The sequence below is a fragment of the Vigna umbellata genome, chromosome 1 (assembly GCF_029865625.1).
Source record: "Vigna umbellata cultivar VRB3 chromosome 1, Vumbellata_1.0, whole genome shotgun sequence".
Classification (NCBI taxonomy): Eukaryota; Viridiplantae; Streptophyta; class Magnoliopsida; order Fabales; family Fabaceae; genus Vigna; species Vigna umbellata.
In genome coordinates this window covers 16558575-16581573 of record NC_142165.1, presented here as the reverse complement: position 1 = coordinate 16581573, position 22999 = coordinate 16558575, and the positions used below count along the sequence as shown (strand labels likewise).

Sequence of the window (22999 nt, the reverse complement as noted above, 5' to 3'; positions counted from 1 at the left end):
TCGTAACAGCTGGAATTATAAATCAAAAAGCAATAAAATTGTGCTGGAAAGTAAAGTGCAGAGCATGAATTAACAAGACAAGAACAAAATTAAATTGTAACTGGGCAGGAATTGAGTAGAATTATGTGAGAACAATAAAAGGCAGTGCAAGAAAGCAGTAAAGAAAGCGGTAAATGGAAATTTAATCGGGCAAGAACTTTAAAGAAATGCAGAAAGTAATTTGGAATTAAGAAAAATTGAAAGAACAATTTGTATTGAAACTGGAAAATACAGCAGAGTTTTACTTTAAATCTGAGATGACTTTGCATTCACAAGCAAGAACAAATTCTGCAGCAGACTCCACTCTAGACCTGAAGTGTCACTTTGCACTCACAAATCAGAAATAAAATGTGTCTAATATTGGAAAATTAAGCTACAGTTTACAATACGTCATACACTTCTCGTTTACGTTATCCTGCACTTGCTTTATAGAAGCAAGGCATTTTCTGGTCTTGTTTTAGTATTAAAGTTTTGCTTGAAACAAAAAAGAAGGAATATTTGAATTAAGAAACCATCTTTATTAACATGATATGTTAAATATTAAAATTAAAATCACAGTAGGAATGACAGATTATAACGATTTTAAATTATAGTTTTTATCTAAAGAAGTTCCTACCACACACGGTTGGTTTCTCACAATGGCAGTGTCATGAAGATAAGAGAATAGCTTGCTATAACCGCTTACTTCGTGAAGTTGTACTGTGATTATCTTGTCTCTGAAATAATTTTCTTAAAGAAGATATTAAGAAAGGCACTTTTTGGTTGATTTTACATGGAATCGTTGAAATTAGTTCCTACAAAGTGAACGTATGACTAAAACAATAGCTCCATAACCTGAATCAAGGGTAAAGTATATGTCAGAATTTCTTCTGTGAGAGGTAAGAGAAATTTCTTTTCTCTGCTATGAAAATATTTCTTATTTGAAAGGGTGGCAAACGTTTGATTAGAACATTAAGGCAAAAAACAAAGGAGAACTTCTCATGGGGAATCAATGTGAAATGTTCTGTATGAAGCAATAAGAATTTGCTAGATCAGGTCTAAAGAAAGCCCCATTGCACATCCAAGGTATAAACACTTGAATTGTGTATATATAAGAATCCTATGATTGCAACATGCAGATTGCATTAAGCTAGAACACCTCAAGAACATCACCCATTTTCCTTCTGTTGAATCAGATATTATCAACCATCCATGGCACAAAGGAGTAAGTCATTTCGTTTTAGGATCCCATGGCTATCAGTACCTTCTGAATCATTCGCCCGTCGTGTAAGGGATACACCAAAATCTCCTCCCCACTCAGACACAAGTGTACCTATTCATAGATCATCTAAGCCTTCTTTGGTGGCACCTTCAGAGCCATCTCCTTCTAGTCCTACAAAAACTGAAGAAGCCTCAAGAGCTGAACCTCAAAAACTTTCACCATCTTCTCCACAGCCACCACTTCAACCTTCACCTCATGCAGATTCACCATCTAAGCCCCACATTGCTCCCTCATCCCCCAAAACTAGTTTGACCTCAGCCTTGAAAGCATCCACTCCTCCTACATCATCTTCCTCTGAAGAAGAAAAGAAAAAGATGATCTTGTCTGAACCAACATCACAAGAAGCTGAGTCGAAGGTAGAAGCACCATTGAGAACAATCTCCAAGTCACCAGAAACATCTTTTCAACCGGCGAGGATGTCATCAACTCAGCCTGCAGACACCGAACAACAAGTTTCTTCTGTGCCCTATTCATCCCCGGTTTCAAAATTTGAACTTGCCACTCATCCATCATCTCCTTTGGCCTCAAAGGACGTCAAAACTGAAGAAACCATTCCTCAAGAAGAAAAGGAGAAGATGGAAGAGCCAGTACCAGAACAAGAAAAACCAAAGATAAATTCACCTTTGAAAACCATCACCAAGTCACCGCAGCAGACCTCTTCTCAACCAGAGAATCTGTCCACACAGCTTCCCGCAATTGAGCACAGATCAACAACATCAAATAGCAAGTCCCTTAAATCTGAAAAAAAGGAAAAAGTGGTGCCAGAAACCTCTAAGGAACGAGGAAAAGGCAAAGATACAACAACAACAGCCACAGGACAACCAAGTGAACAACGCACCATAGCTTCTGCTTCAGGAACAACAACAACAACAAAGGCTAAAGATTCATTTGGCAAGGCGTTTCGTGGAGATAAGAAGCATCATGGAGTACGAGAAACTGTGGAGAGAAAACTGATGTTTTCCACAACCAACCCCATCGAGAAAGACACAAGAGTTGTGAATTCAACAGATGAAGGCACAAAAAATGTGTCAAGCTCAAGCATATCACCTGAAAAAGCTGTCTCATCCAGTGGTGAAAAGGCTCCTCCACTACAAAAAGGCATCAAAGATGATATCACAAAGTTTGTGCACAAACTAAAATCCACTGTTCACCCTACACAACACATGGATGACAAACAGTTTAGTGTCATAACCTTGGTTGGTGACAATAGAGGAGCCACAATGCACTTAGGTTCTGAGTCAGCGAAGAAAGAGGATTCAATCCACATACACCGAGCCTACAAGAGTGATCCTGAAGAGACCAACGAGGTGACCACTGATGGAGAAGAAAACACCAATGAAGAAGAAGAAGAAGAAGAAGAGCTGGGGATGGCATATGTCAACAGCAACATACAAAGTATCAATAACTCACTCATGTTTCATGGTTCAATCACTGAAAGAGACCCTGGTGTTCAAATTACTCTTCCACAAAAGCCCACTGAACCCATCAGGCCCCATGATAAGCCTAAACCGGGCTTGGAAACTCAGAGGACTCAGTTCAACATCAACCGGGCCGAGAAGTCAATGTACCAGCCGACTGTTGGAAGAAGCATCAGAGGACCCTTCCTCGAATCGCATGATAAACGTCGCCGTCAAAGTTGCAAGTTCAGTTGTGACAAGGATATTGAAGACATTGAGATAATGTGAAGAAACAAGCACACAGATTCCCTTCAAAAATCCAAAATAAACTGTGGTGGAATATTGTAACAAACACTCTTAGTAGCAAAAATAAGTGTTAACAACATCCACGTCATGTAATTTGTCATATATCATGTCATTTTTATGTTATGCTTGTGATATTTTCATTCGGTTGTTCATTTAGCTTATAAGAAAATTACGAAGATGGTTATGTTCTTTTATGTGGGTGATGCCTGATGAAATTACGTTAACAAACTTGTTTACAGTAGAGTTTCCATTAAACATGAATCCTAATAGATAGCATTACACAAATTAAACTTGTGCATGCAGAATTAAAGTACTCATTAGAATGAGAGCTGTTTGTTCCAGCTTCTTCTCTCCTTCCGTACGAAAATATGTACATTTTATATCAAGGAAGAGTGACACGACAACAATGGTGTAGGCACAAGTCGTGATATCAATCATTCACAAGCTGGTTTTGTGTCAAAGCTGCTCAAACATATTGCAAAGGCTTGAAAAGCTGAGAGGGGGTATCGGTAATCCATGGTGAATATGTCCTTCCCAATTTTTCCAAATTGTAGTATCACTTTTTCTTGTTCAGCAGCTGAAACATTTTGGCATGGTTCAGCAGCTGCCACGAGCTGGAAGTTCTTCACAGAGGCCACTGTAACCCTTCCCTTGAAATTCAAGCACCAGCATTGTAGTTGTTCATGCCATCTAGGGGCCTTGTTTTTCAAAACCAATGGTTCCCTTGCCCTCTGGCTTGATTCTTGAGTATTTTCAGTGTCATTTGTGTCAAACTCAACAATTTCTGGCTTCCTTCCTTTTGAATCTGAGGTGGTGGTGTTGGTAGATACATGCTCATTAAGATAATTTGTAAACTTCAAAGGAGTTGGAGCACTTCCTCCTTCTTGGATTGCAGATATGGGTATCAAGTGCATCGTACACCGCATTCGCCTTGGACCTCTTGTTCGGAGGACATTGAGTTCATAAGATACTGTGGCTACTTTGTAGTTAGCAGCAGCAGCAACCTTGGGAAGTACCTGCTTCAGATGGACTCTTTGCTGCAACTTGCAGTTCAATGGAAGTGAAGAATCATGTGGGGACTCGCCATCCAGAATCATGAACTTGGTGCCAAGAAAATTAGACCTGTTCATTGCGTACAGATCAAGTCAACAATAGAAAGTAGAATAGAGTATCATCCATGAAGATAAGAGCAGAGAGATGTGAGACTAACCTCAACTTTCCAATGTAAGTGTTGCTTGATCGAGAGAAATCATCAGCAACCAATGATATTAAAAATTCTGTACATGTTGCCCTTCGAATCTTCTTTGCTGCTAGTAACAGTTTGCTCATATCACCAGAAAGTGCTGCAAATACAAAATTACAATTCTCAAACAAAGTGCAACGAAAAAGTAGAAATTGAAAAGGAAAACAGATTCCAGTCAAACATATCTCAGCAGTAGCATACAGTGATTCACTTCCAATAAGGTGATTTAATGAGCATATGAAGCAAAAGTTAACTAGAACATTAAAACAAGTCTCTAAATCAAAAATAATTTTCATACTAGGTAATAAAAAAAGTACAAAACTACATCTCAGTTTTGTCCATATAAAAATCTATCCCATCCACCGGTACAGTACATTTACAAGTTATAACAAACAGTCTTGAATCATCACCCTCAACTGAAGTGCTTTGCAATAAGAAAAACAAGGGAAAATTATGTGAACACAGATATTATCAAATTTCATCACCGTTGCTACAGTTACATTTATAGCAAACATCATTGAATCTTCATTTCTCAGTACAAGTTATATACAACAAGATAAAACAAGGTTTTTTTATTATCACTAATTTATCATGCCAAAGCAATGATCCAACCTATAATAAATTTTCATGGATGAAAAATTAAGTCATGCTTCACCATAGCATGTCTAAGGAAGAAACTACCAAAAGAAAAGATCCCCAGAGGGTGATTCATTCAAGATCCAAAATCTGATTTTAGTTTCCCAGAAAACTCAATATTTTACTGAAATTCTTACAGAAGTATATGCAAGTGGAGAATGGATTGTGTGAATACAGAAATTACCAGGGCTCAGGCCGAGATATAAACAATATGTTGAAGACACTCTTTCTCTCCTAATAAAACACTGGATTGGTGAGTCTCTTGGGCCAGGCTGATAAACGAAAGGGATCAACACAAGTAAAATGAACAAAAGAAATCACATATTAGTATCATGTACTACCAATCCTGAAGTAAATAATGTATAAATATTGTCTGAGTTAAAATTACCTGCTTCAGTGATATAGAAAAAGTGAGCAAACCACACTGTTCTGGTGTCTTGACCACATCCTTTGTTATCTCTCTCCACAGCCTACAAACTGAGGAACATGCCACAAGTGCTCTACGTGCAGGCCATGAGGTTTCGCTGGCTTCCAACCTTTGAATTATGTCTAAAAGCAACTCTGGTGGTAAGTTAGCCCACCGGCTCTGTGATGAAGAAGAGGAAGAAGATGATGATGATGAGGAGGAGGAAGAGGAGGAGGGGGAGGAGGAGGATGGTGGTAGAGAACATTCTGGTGCAATGTGAGATTTACCATGGCGATGCACATGCTTTCCCTCTCCCCCTCTTCTATACATGTTGCTGATACCCTCTCCAATCTCCTTGAGCTCACGCACTATGCTTCTGAATGGCATTATGATAAGTGTGGAACTATCACAGCCATTGTGTTTGAAGAGAAAAATCAGACATCAAGTATAATAATTGAGAAAGTACAACAACACTAACACCACTTTGAATGAGGTGAGTGGATTTATTGATGACAAAAGTGGTGAACGTGAAGCAATACTAATTACAAACAATGATGGAGTGAGACACATATGTGTTGCTGCAGTGATGGGAGGTTTAACTTGAAAGACAAGTTGTGTTTCAAGAATCAAAGCCTTGATCCAAAACACGGATTCCCATGTTGAGATTTCGAAGAAACAAAAAATAAATGAATGAAAAGCTCAAAGATTTAGAGGCAGATGCGTGTACCGTGAGACAAGGGCCTAGAAAGCGAGGAAATCTTGCAGAGAAGTTGGAGGACACAAAGGGTGGTGAGGAATGTGGTGAATCCTTCCAAGACTGTACCTCAGACTCCAAAGCCAATGTCTTGGACAAAGAAAACAAAAGAAAAAAGAGTAAGAGATGATGAGAGTGGTGGTGGAGGTTGAGCTTGTGTGGGTTTATAGGTTACAAAGTTATAAGTCACAAAACAAAAGCTTGTGGATAAAACTAAAACTATAAAAATGGGCATCACATCTTCATGCCTTTTGGTTTTGTTTTTCCAAGCATCAAGCAAAGCATCCCTTCCTCACAGCCACACAGACAAGACTTTTGATCTTTGCAGTGCCACACCTCAAAGAAAATGTAAATGCTACCAAGCCTACCACTTCCATTAAATGGAAACCACTTTTCATCTTCATCACTCACTGCTTGCTTGCAGTTGCACCATACAAATTCCTTCTTTCAGTTACCATTAAATGAGTAGGATTTCACTATGCTACTTTTTCTAGAAAATTTCTTTGGCAGACTAATATTTCCTTTTATTTTATTCTCTTGCTTTAACTATGCCCAAGATCACACCTAACAAGTTCTGGCACAAAAATAGTTAAGCTAAGAGGGCCCCACCTGGATATTTTATTTTTCCATAATTGCCATCATGAACTTTGAATCAATCAAAGACCAATCCAACGGTCACTGGCTCATAGCCAAACGTGCACCGAATATCTCAGTTCTATGGTTTGGTCACAGTGTAAACTGTGAACAGCTGTTTCTGTCTTCTTTTTCTAGTTTTTCCTCTTAGTGCGAGGTTTACAACACAGACACATGTAAAAAAATTGATATATTTTTATTTAAAACCTTAAAACAGTAAGTTAATAGGTTTTTCATCTTTAGGCTTTGAATCACGTTTGAATTTCCTGACTCACTCACTATAATCCGTGGATGTCAGTATCCAAGCTCAAATTTTAAGATTTATAAACATGTAACATAGTTTGTTATATCAGTTATATATATCAGTTTATTATAGTATATTCAAAATCAAAGAATAATATTAGACGGGGTGGGCTTGGCCACATTAAAAGTTTGCAGCAGGTTTTGAAGAGCTGGATGGATTCACCATAATTGGGAATTTATGTGGCAGCAGGGATGGAAGTACGTAAAAGAAAGTTGTGCAGCATTGTGTTTGATGAAATAGACCAAGTGTCAAAATCAACCAACTACTGCTACCACTACACTATACCAATTCCATGTTACGTAGTTTTATTAGACAAAACCAGCAGTGTATGTAGAAGTCCTTGGTCTTTAATGTTACACAGTTTGATCTCCTTTATTTATGGTCAAAAAGTAGAGACTGACCCTTAAGATGTTTGCATGCGAAAAAGTTGATGAGTGTGGAAAAAGATGGAAGCATATATGGACGATGATTGATGTCCCTTTCTTCTCTAACCTCTTCACTGATTCATTCTAAAAATTTCTTCTTCCTCCTGGATTTAGGTGTTGTTGGTAGATGGATACTATGGCCACATATGAGCATTGCTATCTTGAAAAGACACATTATCTACGCGTCCTTAATTGAAGAGACTTTCTCTACAAATGACTTGTAGTTGATGATAGCTGTGTCACTTTCACCACTCCTAAAAATGTTTCTTACACACGTGCCCGCCCCATACCCCACTTCATTTCTGTCACAAAATTCAGAAATACTTTCTCTGCAACAAAACTCAAATTCTTCAACCAAATTCTTCTGTTATTATTGAAAGTATCACGTCTATCAGAGATAAAGCCAATTTAAAAGAGATAAAGCCAATTTAAAGTATATAAACAAGTATAAATGGTTTTATAAGATTAAATTAAGTTATATTTAGTTTTTGCTGAACATAAAAGTTTTCTGTCATGGACTAAACTTAATAGAATTTCTTAAAAACTGCTATATTTATTGTATGCTGAAGATAAAAGTTTTGGTATGGACTAAACTTACATAGAATTTCTTAAAAACCGTTTGTTGTTTTATAAACAAAAATGGAATACTTTAGCTAGCAAATTTGTTAAAATTACACATTTATTGTGACTTCCTCTCTCTTTCTAAGAATAAAGTATCTCGCATCAAAGTTGAAAGTCATGAGACTAAAGTGAATTTTGTTTCTTTTAACAAAGTCATTTTCATTGACATAGTGAAATAAGCTATTTTTTTAACATATTTTAGGAATAAACTATCTATAAGCCTTCTTGTGAGAACTCTCACTTTTTATTTAACCACCCAGTTATAAAAAAATGAACTTCTGGTGATGGTAGCAAAAAAAAGAAGATAATTTGCAGTGCATGAGTTCTAATTGTTGTGACTGTTAGTGTCAAAATGTATTAAAAATGAAGAAGTGCATTATAACATTTTGTGCAATGGGAATGAGTATCTTTATCGAAAAGTTTGGAAAGGTAGCTGACAGATAGATGAGTTAGCGTAATTGTACAGCATGGTCCACTCACCAACTTGCTCTCTGCAATAATACAACTCAAATTCATTGATGGAGAAGTACTTGTTCTAATCACCATGTCCCCACAAGAACCTCTTATTCACTCTCCTTCCTCATTCTTTTGCTACATCCATTTTCTATTCTATGCATCTATTCTATCTACGTACCCTCCTTCTTAAACTCTTGCATCATGCAATCAATTATTGCTTTCTAGTTTCATCCCATTTTCCATTTCTTCTTTCTCATTTTTCTCAAAACCGTATGTTTATCTACCTAGCTGTGCCTTAATAGGCTTTTTACAGTTCACCAAATGGATGTCACAAACTAAAATACAGACATTACATTCCACCAACCAACTGGATCATGTGTGTCAGCTCTGCATGGAATGAATCCTAATATGGATCCATCAATCATATATGTGTGGCAAAACCATTATCCACTTTTCGTATATCATTTTCATCCTCTACAAACCCTTCCCTTCTTTTTCTAGTTAACCTAAAAATAATACATCTTCAAAAGTTTTATGGTGTCTAAGATAATTATATAATGGATTGTGAGTTCATAATTTCAAACACTTCAATTCAAAAACATTTTAAGTTTATATTTATTTTTCTTATACTCTTGCACTAAAGTATTATAAGATTTAGGTTAAATTTTTGCTTTAAAAAATGAGTGTTCTCGATATGAAAGGTACGAAAGACTTGGAATCCAAGTGAGTCCAAGTCTCACATTAGATAAAAATGAAAAAACAGAACAAGACTTAGAATCCAAGTAAGTATAAGTCTCACATTAGATAAAAATAAAAAAACAGATTATATAAAAGTGAAAGAACGATTAACATATTGTCTTAAGGTTTTGAATAAAAAATAATATCAATTTCTGACGAACACTGCTTCTAGACAACGAGACACAATAACTAAAAAATGATCCTGGCAATAATCATTCGGCAGGTCAGTTTAGCTAAATTCTGGGGACAATTACATTGGCAACAATACAGAAAAACTAAGGACTTGTTCTTTTGAGAGGATTTGAAGATAATTTTTTTTTGTCGTTTTTTTTAGCGAATTTGGAGGTAAATGAGAGTGAATTTGAAAATAATTTTTTTTAATTTGTCACGTCAATACAATTCTATACTAATTCTCACAAATTTTATTTTTAAATTCACTCTCATTTACTTCTAAATTCGCTCAAAAAAACGACAAAAAAATTATCTTCAAATCCTCTTAAATCCCTTCAAATCCATTCCGTCAAATCCACCGAAAACAACAAGCCCTAAGAAGAGAATCCAATTTCATTACAGTGGCAACAGATATGAGTAAATCCTAGTTTTTTCTGAATTTATTGCAGTGTTTGATCGATCGTGTCAATCAAAATAAAAAAGTAAGATAATAAAACAAGGTGTTTGTGTGTTAGTTCACTCACTCCCTGTCACCTTCTTGTAGTCTTTTTGTAAACTACTATAGAAATTGTGCTGACATTAAGTTATATAATTGATTAAGATTAGTTGGTGATGATAAATGTTGCTGAGAGGTTAAGCTTACTGCGATGCTAGTTGATTGATACAATTTGTTTTGAATTCCAAAACATAATGTAAGTGCTTATAAAGAAGTAAAATCATTTTTTTACATCAAACAAAAGCACATGATTACGAGTTTTTAAAGGTAATGTGGTAACAAAAATAAACTTTTATAATTCTGAAAAAGTAAAAAATAAAAAGGAGGGGAGGACATGATAAAATGTGTCAATTGGTTATATAAATTTATTGAAATGTCAAAATATTCAATAAAGGAACAAAGTCTATTAAGATAAAACACTTAAATATTCTATTCCAAAGTGAATATGAAGAGCTATCTTAAATATGAAGATTTTATTTAAAGAATTTATTAAAAAAAATTATCATATATTTGATATGATTCTTTATTTTTATTTTTTTAGTAAAATTTTCATGTGATATAGCAAGAATGTCTAGCATGAACTTGAAAAAACTCTTTTATTACATTTTATTTTGTTTTACTCTGTGCTTGAATCTCTAAGCCATTTCTCATGTATGCATTTAGCATTGATTGATTACACAATAATTTAATTTTATGTTTATTTTTTATGAAATGTTTAATTTTGACATATTTATTTGACGTGGATATTAATTTAATGTTTATTACAATTTTATTATCAATAAATGATTTATGGAGTGCAGCAGAAAGATGTGAAAAATTAAAACATAATTATTGGTACAATATTTTTATAATTTAGACTAATCATTATACAAGATTAACCAACAAAATTAATTTGTAATTCTTATATGAAATGAGCTTTTACATACCAAATGCAGGTAGGCCAAAAGGTTAGAGTGCATTACCATTCCTACCCTTTATCTTAATATTTACAATTTTTAAAAAATGTTTAGTAGAAAAGCAAAATTTGAACAAAATGTTTTAAAAAGCAAAGCAACATTAATCAAAACATTCTTTTAATATTTCTGGTCTATTTTTTAAACAGTAACCACTTGACATTTTCTTAATCATATATGTTTACTCTTAATTATTATTAATGTTGATAAAGTTTTAGATGGTACTGGACATGATAGACCATGATGACATTACGTTGGAAGATATAATTGTGTTGAAACAAGAGACTTTGGTCCTTATTTTTTTAATTTGATATGAATTTTGAGTAGTATGGCATGCATGATGGATATGATTGGGCAGCCAAACCCTAACCCTAATCTCTCTCCCCTCACCAACTCTCATTTTATTTTCATAATACAATTTTTTTGACTTTTCAGTCCACTCACAAACTCTTTTCCTAGCTCCCATGTAAGTGAATCATTACCCATAATTTTTATCCTACTTTCTATTGTTTTTTTCTTGCATAAAATAAAAACAAAACTTCCTTCTTGTGATAATAGTGTGCTATGAATAATAATGGAAGATTTCACTTTCTACCAAGATATCATAAAAAAAATTGTTATATTGTATATGAACACAATGTAAAAACACTTGCTAGAAATTTTGTTTTATATGTGAAGAGATTAACGGTCAAACTCAAAGATCATTTGTAACTTTTTATTAGTTTTTTACTATAATTGCTAAATTTCAAAAGGCTATGTAATAGCTTACTTATCTTTTTTAACAAAAGGTTAATGGAACAATATATTTAGCTTTCAAATTATCAAGAACTTTTCAAAATAGTCATCACTCCTCAAATTTATTTATTAGCATGAGAATTACGTATTTATACTTATCAATAGTTGCATTTGAGAATGACTAAACCAAACTTAAAGAATGAGATTTTATCTTCGAAATACATAAAAGTAAGAATTAATATACGGACTACAATAATCGTCTCAAAGTATAAGACATTTATTGTATATTTAGTATCGTATTTATTGCCATAATATTGACGTGTATATCAAAATATTATTCTTTAAATACATCTCTCTTCTTCAACATATTCTAAAAAAATAATACTACTATATCATACTCTTAAAAATTCAGTTTAGTAATTTGATCCATATTTAAGTTTTTTATTTGTTTTAGTTTAATATTTATTTAACTCAATTCAATCTCTATTTTAAGAATAAAAAAATTAATATAATTTCGTATTGTTTTTAAATACATAATATATTTATTCAGTTAAATTAACGTCAACGTCATTTGAAATATGTTATTTGTTTAAATATAAGTTATTTTCTATCTTGAAATTCTTTTTTTTTTCTTCTTGATGAATCTTTTGAATTTTCTTATAATTTTTATCTTTAAATTAAATATAAGAAATAATCATTCATCATATAATGATTACATCCAACATTAGTGGGTAGTAGATATTAGTCATTGAGAATTATTTTGGAATATAAATAGTTTTATTTGATTCATCTTATAAAAGAATACAATTGTAATGCAAAAACATGCTCAAATCATACTGAAAGAGAGAGAAATAGAGAAAAATAGTTGAGAGAAATTGAAGAGAAAAAAAATGGAAAGAAGGTGTCAGAGAAAAAGAAATAAAAGAAAAGGAGTTGATAAAAAAATAAATTCAAGAAAAAAAATATAAGAGAAAAGGAAAAGAAAGAAATAAAAAAAACAAATAGGAAGGAAAATATAATTATAAAGATAATATTTTTCTATACAAATTTATCACTCATGTTCTTATCTTTCTTTAGTGATGTCAATATCATTTTCTAAATCGAATATTAAAATATTCATATATATTTTTATAGTTTCTCGTTGCCTTCATTTATCTTCTAACACTTCTTCCATTTCTTCTATCTCTTCATTTCACCTCTCACCTCTCGTCACATGATTCAGAATTTTACAGGTAGCACTTCCTAAATAATGTTAATGTAAATTTAAAATAAAAAATTATTTGAAGTTTTATTAAAAATTAATTAAGTAAAAAACATAAAGAATAAAACAAATGAAAAGAACTAATTATAGAAAATAAATTATTAATTAATTCTAAAAATTAAAAATAATATAAATTATAAAAGTTAAGAAGTATACATTATTTTTGAAAGTTACCTCAAAATTAAATTTTAAGTTGCCATATTTTTTTAAAATTAATCTCTTCTAGAAGAGATTCGGTGATTCAAAAAATTGTGTCATAAGAAAGCAAGAAAGATGGCCCCTTTTACCAAATTTCCAACCTAATCTTTGATAGATTCTGCGACCTGCTCAAGACATTAGCTTGTCCTCTATGCTGGAAATAATTGTGGCACAATTGTCTATGTCTACGTTAATTATAATATATGTTATAAACTAATTATCATACTGGTTTAATTATTAAAAAATATATATATATAAATATACGTAGATTAACTCTTATCGAACACACTTGTCACTAAATAATGGAAAGAAGAAAGAAATAAAAATTGAAATACTAAGATGCAGGGTAAGGAAGACAAGTATAGGAGTTACATGTTATAAATGTTCTAGACATGAGATTGAAACAAGTGAAGCAATTCAATTTAAGAGGGAGGTTCACCAAAGTTACAAACACCAATAAAATGTGAGTCTAATCATACGAAGGATTGACACCACTCTTTACCCAAAACCTTAAGGTAATGGTTTAATGGATCTTTCATCTTTATATAGTTCCCTACTTTCTTATTTCTATCCAATGTGAGACTTAGATTCATACTTGAATTCCCAACAATTTCTCCTTCAAGAGTGAATCTCTTTCACATAGGTAAATTTCCCCTTCAGTGGAAGCATTCCCAACCAACCACAACTACGAATAATCATTTTCAACTGTCGTTCATCCTAACAAAACTCACTTCCTCCGTTGACACATTATATGTGTAACTTTGCTTGTTCACTAGAAAAACCATGAGCATGAGACATCCTTAAAGGAAATTCTAAATATGAAATTGTAAGGTCAAACATCAATACTCCAACAATCATAACATGCTGATTCACGAATCCTTTGTTTAGTGCAATGTATAATAGAAGATATGTAAAAACAATGGTGTAAGTATGTCAATTAAAAATATAATAATTTTATAATATGTGAATGGTTGGAAACTTCATTTAAACTAATTTAATAAAACTAAATTAAATTAAAATCGATTTCTTAACTTAATATCATAGTTTAATTATACAAGTTAAAATGTGGGAAAAAATATTTTTATTGCCTTCTTTTATTCAAACTAAACACGTTTAAAAAAATCTATCTATATATTTTTCTCTCTCTATTTCATCTGAACAAAATTTTATTAAAAAAAATCTATCATATTTTAAAGAAAACAAGGATAAATTTATAATTCATTAAAAATTGCTTGTTTCCTTTCTTTTCTTTTCTGTATGAATATTTGAAATAATATAGTATTTTTCCATCAATCAAGTTACCTAATTTTTCATTAATTTTGTTTCCAAATGACTAATAAGGCAAAATAAGAAACAGAAAAGGAATAGTATCATAAAATACTATTTTAAATTTTAAAAAGTGGCATTTTGTGAGAGAGGATGAAATTTACAATGGCCTGTTACAGTGACTAGACATACACTACATCACGAAGCCATTGACGACCATGTTGTGTGATCCATCTATTCATTGTTTGATTTCTGTTCAACATCCAACAAACAATTTCTTCCATATATCTAATACCACTTTTCTTCAGGACACATCCTCGGATTTTTGCTACCTTCAACAGACAACACACAACAAAATTCTGTTTTTATATATTTGGTTAAATGTTCTTGCTTTCTTTTCATTTTTACTATATTTTCCCGCATGGTTCCACCCTATTTCTTTAATTAAATTCTCCATAATAATAATAATTATTATATTATTATTATTGATGTGGTCATTTCTTCCTAAATTTTCATAAACTTCATTCTATATTTTCATATAAAACCTTCCCATTTTGTCCTTTTACAATCTAAAGATAAAAAAATATTTTTAAATTATGCAATTTGAAAGTATATTTTTTTTAAAAGAATGATTTCTACATCATACAATCCAAGTGAAAAATGAATTTTAGATTGTGTAATATAAAAGCTAAAAATAACTTTCAAACTATAAATTCGGAACTCATTTTTTCTTAAAATTATATTTTGGATTACATATTTGCGATAGCACAATCCAAAAGCCATTTGGTTTCTAAATTGTAATTTGAAATTTATTTAACTTCTAGATTGCATAATTTTTTTTACTTACAAATTACGTAATTTGGAAGGTTTTTTTAGGGGAAAAAATAGCTTTTTACGTTGTATAATTCAAAATTTATTTTTGACTTTTAAATTTCACCATCCAGAAGTGAATAAGGACTTCCGAATGATTTCTAAAAAGGGGAAAATGGGAAAGTTTTTTATGTGGGAGCGAAGGAAATTAAGAAATAGCCTATTGATGTTTGGGCTGTTACAGCCCAAGCCCAATTATTGCAGTGAGAAATTTTGAACTCGGGCTATTACTTCCTGCACCATATTCCAACACTCTATCATTAAAACAAATCCTGAGAATATTTCAGGAGGCTTTTGAAAGGGTGCACCAAGAAATTCGATAGGGTGCAGTAAGTCCTTACCATGAACTCATTGCAACATGATAACAAAACTGAGACTGTTGCATTGGTTAAAAGATTTCTATGAATGTTAAGAACACAATTTCACAAATAAAATTTACAGAAGTCTCTCTCTGTAGTTAAACTTGTATGATAAGGAATGGTATATCAGACCTGTAAGCTCATTTTTCTGTCAGTTTTTAGGGTTCTTTAGAGGAAAGAATTCCCAGACAGAGCACCAAATGAGACCTGAGTGATTCTCTTACACAATTTGAGAAGACTTACACTTTGATTCCCCCAAGGTTTTTTGAAAATGTGTGCTTACTGTAATTCATCTCATAAAGGCAATTCCATAAGAGTTGCTATTTCACAGCTTGCCAAATTACACACACATTTCAGAGAAAATGCATCTTCCTTGAATGTCCCCATTATCAGAAATGGTGGGGTCTATCTTGAAACTCATCCAATGTCAAGTCTCATAAGATGTTTACCCTTTTGTTAAAGGATGTACCTTTATTCCTTACTTTGATCCACCTCTCACCCTCCAATGGAACAATTGCTCAACAAAGTTTATGCTTTTCCTTTTATGGAGGACAAAGGGTGACAACTCATACCTCTTTCTTATCCCATAGCTAATTATGTTACTGTGTTCTGATTTATCTGTTTGTACAAGTGTTGAACCTCTAACCTACAAAGATGCCATGAATGATCCTCAATGCCATGATGCTAAGTGCAAGGAAAGTAAAGCTCTGGAACAAAACAAAACATGGGTAATAAAAAATCTTCCACTCTGGTAAAAGGGTAACTCAATGTAAAAGGGTATACAAAAATACAAATATGAAAAAAAAATTGGGTAACAGCAAGTATGAATTCTTTGTAATTTCACTCTTCTTTGGCCAAACAACTCGTTTCACGTATCAGACATATTTAGGCCTAAGTTCTATTCCTTCAAGAATGAAACCACACTTCTGTATATGACTTGTTGTCTCCATCACTTTTATTTGCAATTGCTCTTCTTTTAGGCCTGAATTGAAGAACTCTCCCATCTCAATCTCCAACCACCCATCACTTCTCACTTTAGGACATTGTAGTTCTCTCAAACAATTATCTTTCACGTTCAGATCCAAACAAACATATTTGGAGTTGGTACTACCTCCAGAAACACCAACTGATATCACTGTCGGATGGTAATGAAACCCACTTGCATTGATCATCTTGAACACCAGAAATACTGCATAATGAGTGTCTGATGACAGACCAACTGTGCTTATCTTCCCACTGATATCAAACCAGCACACAGCACGAAGCACAGCAACCGCTTCGAACCTGCTAACACAACAATTCCTCAATGTCCTAAATTCATATCAAAGTTGTGTTTTTTCATACCACAATCAAACATAGCTGAGGTAGTTACAACAAACACTTGTAAAACCTTAAAATTAAGGTGTCAAACAAAATGTTTCTTGAAACCTTAATCAATCAATTTACCTGGACTCTGGCAGGCTTGTCCAATCCCAATGTTGAGCAGCATCACCCCATATAATGTCCAGATTTCTAGCAGAAAGCATGTAACACTTCTTCCCTGTCCTTTTGTCGAGCTGAACACTCTGCATTAATTTCGGAGACAACACATTTCATTCAGTTTGAAACCAGAAATGCTTGGTTTTATTAAAACCACCAAAACCAAATTCATGAGAAATTATTACATGAGCCCAGATCACCAAATTATGTTTGATCAAAATCATGAACAAGGATTACTCAAAGAATATAATAAAGTGTTATGTACTGACCTTTTTGCCCTGATCAATGATGGTGGGGTGGTTGCAGAGATTGAAATAGAGACCCTTCTTAGAACTGGATGAGGGAATGGAAGAAGGAGGAATGATTGAGGTCATGTTGAGGAGAAAAGCAGACCACACAAAATCAGATTCAGCTGCAGAACAAAAGCCTCTGGAAACTAAGGAGAGCTTGCATGCATCCATGGGAGACGTGTGTGACAGTATCTCTGCAATGCATCCCTCTGCCAAATCTTCAAACTCCATTGATATCTATCAAGCTTTTCCAGATAAAATCTATTTCTGACTCAAAATTCTGTTAACTTGTTTGGCATGTTTCTCAGAACAAAATGTGGGGGACACGGCATTTCTAATAATCTCTTTGGGATTTATTAATACATTTTAAAGAAATTCACTTTTTATACATCATAGCATTTTATAAATAATATAATAATATATTAAAAATAGTGAATGAAATGAAAATTATCTTTTTTATTTTGAAAAGAAAGTAAAAGAAAAACAACAAGAAAAGAGCATAGTTAGGTGGCGACCGGTGGCTAAGAGGATATTTTGTTGGAGATAAGATTCTTTTATTTTGGTGGGTCCCACCTTCGTACTGATGTTGACGAATTACCATTCCTGATAACTCCTACACCTGTCATGGTCAAGCTTTCTTCCAACAAACTTTAATTAGTCATAATGTAATATTAACACCTTAATGATAAATATTTTTAATGTAGTATTTAGTTTTAATAAATTACTCTCAACTCTTTTTAATCAAAGAGATTATATATTCTATCTTTTTATTAACATATAAAAACTCTTGCATTTTTCATAACATTACGTTAAGATATTAGGATTGTATATTTTATTTTCTAATTTAAACTTATGTATTAGATAATCGAACAAATCGTAAATTATCGTGTTTTTTAAAACTGTCCACTGTAATACCTATTTATATAGACGAATTCAATTCACATAGAATATAGATCTAATTAAAAATTAATATAATTGAAAATTTACTATAATATGTGTATTGTGAATAATATTAATTAGTATCCAATTAAAACAAACGTAATTAAAATTCTTTTTTTTAGTACTCATTCACTTTCTGGCTATTTGGTATTTTAATTAGAGTTTTTAAAGTGGACCAATATTTCTGGATTATTATGTGAGTTTGTCCAAAATAAACAGGTCAGATGTTTAATCTATTAACTTATTTAAATATGATCCCTTAATCTATCAAATTGATAGGTAAAAAACAAATTTCGGTGAACTTCCTTTATTTAAAAAAATATTATATTTTGTATGTTATATCTTTTAAAGATAAAAATATACAATAGTATTATAACTTAAATTATTAATACTTACAAATTAAATTTTAATTATTAGTTATAATAAAATAATTTAATATATAAATATAATAATAATTTTAATTTATGTAATTTAAAATATTAATTAAACAATTAAAATTTTAAAAATATTTATATTATTTAATATATTTGTAATATTTATTTATATAAATAAATAAATTGAAAAGAAATTAAAAATAAATTACCAGATAACCTCTTAATCAATTCGTTAATAAAAAATTCACAAATTTTAGCTTATTTTGTTATGACAAAACAACTCAACCAATTTGTTCCTGTATATGGTCGAGTCACCTAAATTCGTATACTTTCTGCTGCTTCTGTCCGGTCTTCCCATGATACTTAAGTTCGTCGGTTGTTTAAGTGCTGCAATAAATGCGTAACTAATGAATATGTCTACCTCTTACTTTGACTTGTATTTATAGTTTTGGTCATGGACCTAGGATTAGCAATGCCTTAATCACAGCCCAATCCTCTAATATGTGTTTTACTTTAATTACACCTGAAGACCTACCTGTCACGGCCGTCCAGTCTGGATATAGAGGTGTCGTCCGTCTCATGTGTTTGTCTGGTGTCGTCCGAGGGTCATCTGGTACACAACTCATTTTTATATATCAATAGTGAAATAGGTTAAAAAAAAAGATGGTTCATTTGTCATCTCTAATTTTAATTAAAATAAAATTCGAATTAAATTAAAAATTAAACCTATTTTCCACTCTAAACCTTTCACTTTTTTGGTTAAATAAATTTTAATTAAAAACATCTGTTTTATGCAGATATCTTACATTGATTATTACACTCATATCCATCTATTCCTCTAATCATCTAAGTTCAATTAAATATCAAATAAATTATAATTTTATAAACTCCTCATCACCTTAACTATAATGTGAATTTTAATTACACATAATATTAATAAGGTTTAATTCCTATTTTGGTCCCACTTTTCGTAGGGTCTGTTCAAATTGGTCCTACTTTTTTTCAAAAGTTCACTAAGATCCCACTTTTCGCAAAAACGGTGCAAGTTAGTCCTTTTTGGTTACGGCGTTAAAAAACTAACGGCACAGCTGCCCAGCTGGAAGAAAACTGATGAGCTGTACATTTTTATGTTGACGTGGCACTCTACATGGCAATCACCTTGCAATTGCAACCTTCAACCTCTGCCCCAACTCTCTTCCTCCCATATGCCCATGGCGTTCCTTCTCATCACCACCTTCTCCTTCTCCTCCTTCTCTTCCTCCTTCTTCCACCCTTTCAATTCCACCTTCTTAAACGGATGTTGACATCCGTTTTTTTCCTTAAACGGATGTTGACATCCGTTCTTTCCTTAAACGGATGTTGACATCCGTTCTTTCCATAAACGGATGTTAACATCAGTTCTTTCCTTAAACGGACTCTGAGTTACGTTTTTAATTTTAGGATTTATTTTATTAGTTTATTCTTTATTTTGGAAATATTTTAATAATTTAATTTAAATGTTTTGATTTATTATTTTTTAATATATTTTTAATGTATTTTAATAATGTAAGGAAAATGAAGAAGAAAGAATCGTATGAGGAGAAGTGAAACGGAGAAGACAAATGGAGTTGTAAAGTAAAACAGAAGACAAATTGTTAAACGAAATTGAGAGATGGAAAGATTGAGTGCAGGGAGTAAAGTAGGAGAACTAGGTTTGGAATAAATTAAAATAATAAAAATAAAAAATTTTAATTTGAGGATATAATTGGAATTAAAAAAAATTGGGGAGGTGAAGGGAGAAAGGTGTGGTGGTGGAGGGAGCAACACCCAAGTTTTGATATTATTGAAAAGGAAGTTCACATAACATCAATTAAATTTTACTCCAATCATATAAAAGATTTATATAACATTTTATCTAAAACTTTAACACAACAGGTAAATAAATCTTAACTTTATTTGATACTCTATTTTTTTTTTAATTTTGTTTAAGTTTTGTTCACTTGAATAAATTTAGAAGAATAAATGAATTTAAGAAGATTTGAAAATAAATTTTTTGTTGTTTATTTGAGTGGATTTGGAAGTAAGTGAGCGTGAATTTGAAAGTAAAATTTGTGAAAATTAGTGTAGGATTTGATTGATATGACAAATTAAAAAAATTTATTTCTAAATTTATTCTTATTTGTCTCCAAATCCACTCAAATAAACAACAAAAAATTTATCTTCAAATCTTATCAAATTCATTCAATCATTTTTTTCCAAATCCATTTAACAAACAAAGTGTTAATATAAAACTTAGACTCGTACTTAATATTTTAATAAAAAAGATGCTAATTTCTGATGAAGGTAAGCTTTAAGAATGTTTTGGGGATGAAATGTTCCTTTCTGGAAATAGAAAATGAAAGAGGAAGAACACTTTACATCTTTTTCCGGTTCTCCGTATATATAGTGTCTGTTCCATCGTTTTTTCTTTCAAAAGAAATACATGTTTTTACTCTCGTTTAATTATTAACTCATAAACGGTTGAATTTTTTTTTATGTAATGTAAAAGTTAAACTTAGGTTTATTATTCTTAACAAGTTTAATATATTCAATCAATATATTATATATCAATGTACCTATCTAAAATATTAGAAATCGTGACTAGATTTTTTTAAATTGAAAAAATACACTTTTAATTATCACATACTTTAGTACTGGTTTTGGAACTTTCCAGCCCTTGGAAGGAGACTTTTAAAGAAGACAAAATAAGAAGTTTCAGTAAGATACAAAAGATCATTGAAGGAAGAAATTTCAAAACGTTCTCATATAGTTTGTGTCATATTGTTGTTATGTCATTATATGTAGTTAAACTCTTTTTTGTTAGATTAAATGAAATCATTCAACATTAAGTATTATTATTTTTGCTATATTTGCTAATATAAGTATATCTTATCTTTTTTATTTTTGTTAGGGATTTTATTTTTACGTTTTATGTTTTTTGTGGCTGGAACATTCGGTGTGGAACAGTGATTCCATTTTCTTTTGTAACAAATAGGATTGTATTAATTATTTTATGTTTTTCCATACGATAACTCTAATGAAATACTCGATATATTTCTTAAAAACTTCTTCAAGTTCTTACAATAATGTCATTCTTTTCTCCAAAAAAAAAAATCAAGAATAAACCTTTCTAGAGTGGATTCTTGCTTTAAGAATAATATCCTTCTAGGATGGATGTCTTCATTTTCTGCCGGCAGAAATGATATTTTTAACACACACAATTTTTTTTATATTTATTTAATATTTTTATTTTTTGAAAGTATAAAATTTTACTTCTTTTTATTATTATTTCATTCTTATAGGTATGTGACATTCAATTTTGAAGTTAGAAAAAAGTACTGAAATTCATTGTGTGAAGGAGAGTGGTGACAGTGCAGGACAGAGTAAATTCATTCATGGCTTGAGTAGGAGAGTCATCCATCAACCACACAGTTAACAATAGAATAACGATATTTGAAAATATTTTTTAGCGATATTTTAAAATCATTGTATTATTATATAATTAGTCTAAAATTATTTCACGACCAATAATAATAATTATAAATATTAACATTAATTAATATAATGATAATATATTAAAATATTATAAAAAAATATTATCAAATTATATTGTCCTCGGTAATAATAATAATGTTAAATTGCGCTTTTATATTAAAATGTACTATTTGTTTACTTTTCCTTTTTTTTTCATTAAGGTGTGCTTTTATAAATAAAAAAAAAGTTATTAAAATAGGAAGATTTAGATAAAAACGTTATAATGATAGATATTTATTTTCTTATAATAAAATATAGATATTTAATAAAGTATAATAATAACTAAGTATATAAACTAATAATCAATTGTACAGGTTTGACGAAATCGATTATACATTTTTGTAATCAATTAGATTTTGTTATAATCAATTATATACAAATTTATTTAAAGATAATGAAGGAAATAAAAGATAAAAAAGTTTAATTTTCTTTTAATATATTTGTTTCTATCAACAATATTTATAAATATTTATTAAATTATGACGAAACGAATATTTTAAAGAGGTTGAAATAAAGGATAATTGATTTGAATAATATCATTTACGAAATTTAAGATCGAAACATTAATGTTATTAGTAGGTTTAATAAAATGTTTTAAAACAAATTATAGGTTTTTTTAAGCTTTTCATTAGAATTTATATTAATATTTATTTTTAAAATTTCAAGTTAAAAAATATTAGAATTTGAAACACAACCTAATTCTATAAACATATTTTATCTTTATTTTTTAATAGGATAAATATGTTTTTAGTTTTTAATATTTAACATAAAATTTGAATTTATTTGTCTTAAATTTTAATACAGTTTAGCCTTTAATTTAAAAATAAATAAATATAA

At 31.1% G+C, this 22999-nt stretch overlaps 3 protein-coding genes across 5 annotated transcripts; 1 reads left to right on the top strand and 2 right to left on the bottom strand.

Moving 5' to 3' along the window:
• Positions 1-877: 877 nt before the first annotated feature.
• On the top strand, positions 878-3193 carry LOC124844292 (uncharacterized). Its single transcript, XM_047321205.2, has one exon. It carries the CDS (start codon positions 1231-1233, stop codon positions 2983-2985), a length of 1755 nt encoding a protein of 584 aa, XP_047177161.2. The 5' UTR covers positions 878-1230; the 3' UTR covers positions 2986-3193.
• Positions 3194-3253: 60 nt separating this feature from the next.
• On the bottom strand, positions 3254-6561 carry LOC148204813 (tubby-like F-box protein 5). 3 transcript variants are annotated; one of them, XM_088097963.1, is made up of 6 exons: positions 6016-6561; positions 5576-5691; positions 5271-5468; positions 5067-5154; positions 4214-4346; positions 3254-4125 (listed from the first exon to the last, which is right to left on the bottom strand). In XM_088097963.1, the coding sequence occupies exons 2-6, from the start codon at positions 5588-5590 to the stop codon at positions 3438-3440; spliced, it is 1122 nt and encodes a 373-aa protein (XP_087954089.1). In that variant the 5' UTR covers positions 5591-5691; positions 6016-6561; the 3' UTR covers positions 3254-3437. The 3 variants fall into 3 exon arrangements, with proteins under 3 accessions (XP_087954089.1, XP_087954084.1, XP_087954093.1); XM_088097958.1 differs by having other exon boundaries at positions 5271-5691; XM_088097967.1 differs by lacking the exon at positions 6016-6561 and having other exon boundaries at positions 5576-5714.
• A 9696-nt stretch (positions 6562-16257) lies between these two features.
• Positions 16258-17655, bottom strand: LOC148204812 (F-box protein PP2-B10-like). The gene is made up of 3 exons (XM_088097947.1): positions 17277-17655; positions 16975-17093; positions 16258-16812 (listed from the first exon to the last, which is right to left on the bottom strand). Exons 1-3 carry the CDS (start codon positions 17526-17528, stop codon positions 16404-16406), a joined length of 780 nt encoding a protein of 259 aa, XP_087954073.1. The 5' UTR covers positions 17529-17655; the 3' UTR covers positions 16258-16403.
• Between the last annotated feature and the right edge of the window lie 5344 nt (positions 17656-22999).

What these genes read in the sequence shown, in the direction of transcription:
- LOC124844292 (XM_047321205.2), top strand. Translation starts at nt 1,231, where the DNA reads ATGGCACAAAGGAGTAAGTCATTTCGTTTTAGGATCCCATGGCTATCA.
- LOC148204813 (XM_088097958.1), bottom strand. Translation starts at nt 5,675, where the DNA reads ATGCCATTCAGAAGCATAGTGCGTGAGCTCAAGGAGATTGGAGAGGGT. An exon ending in TTTCTATATCACTGAAGCAG is followed by an intron (nt 5,155 to 5,270) that starts GTAATTTTAACT and finishes TTCGTTTATCAG; the next exon opens with CCTGGCCCAAGAGACTCACC. An exon ending in ATATCTCGGCCTGAGCCCTG is followed by an intron (nt 4,347 to 5,066) that starts GTAATTTCTGTA and finishes TTGTATTTGCAG; the next exon opens with CACTTTCTGGTGATATGAGC.
- LOC148204812 (XM_088097947.1), bottom strand. Translation starts at nt 17,528, where the DNA reads ATGGAGTTTGAAGATTTGGCAGAGGGATGCATTGCAGAGATACTGTCA. An exon ending in TCATTGATCAGGGCAAAAAG is followed by an intron (nt 17,094 to 17,276) that starts GTCAGTACATAA and finishes AAATTAATGCAG; the next exon opens with AGTGTTCAGCTCGACAAAAG. An exon ending in ACAAGCCTGCCAGAGTCCAG is followed by an intron (nt 16,813 to 16,974) that starts GTAAATTGATTG and finishes TTGTGTTAGCAG; the next exon opens with GTTCGAAGCGGTTGCTGTGC.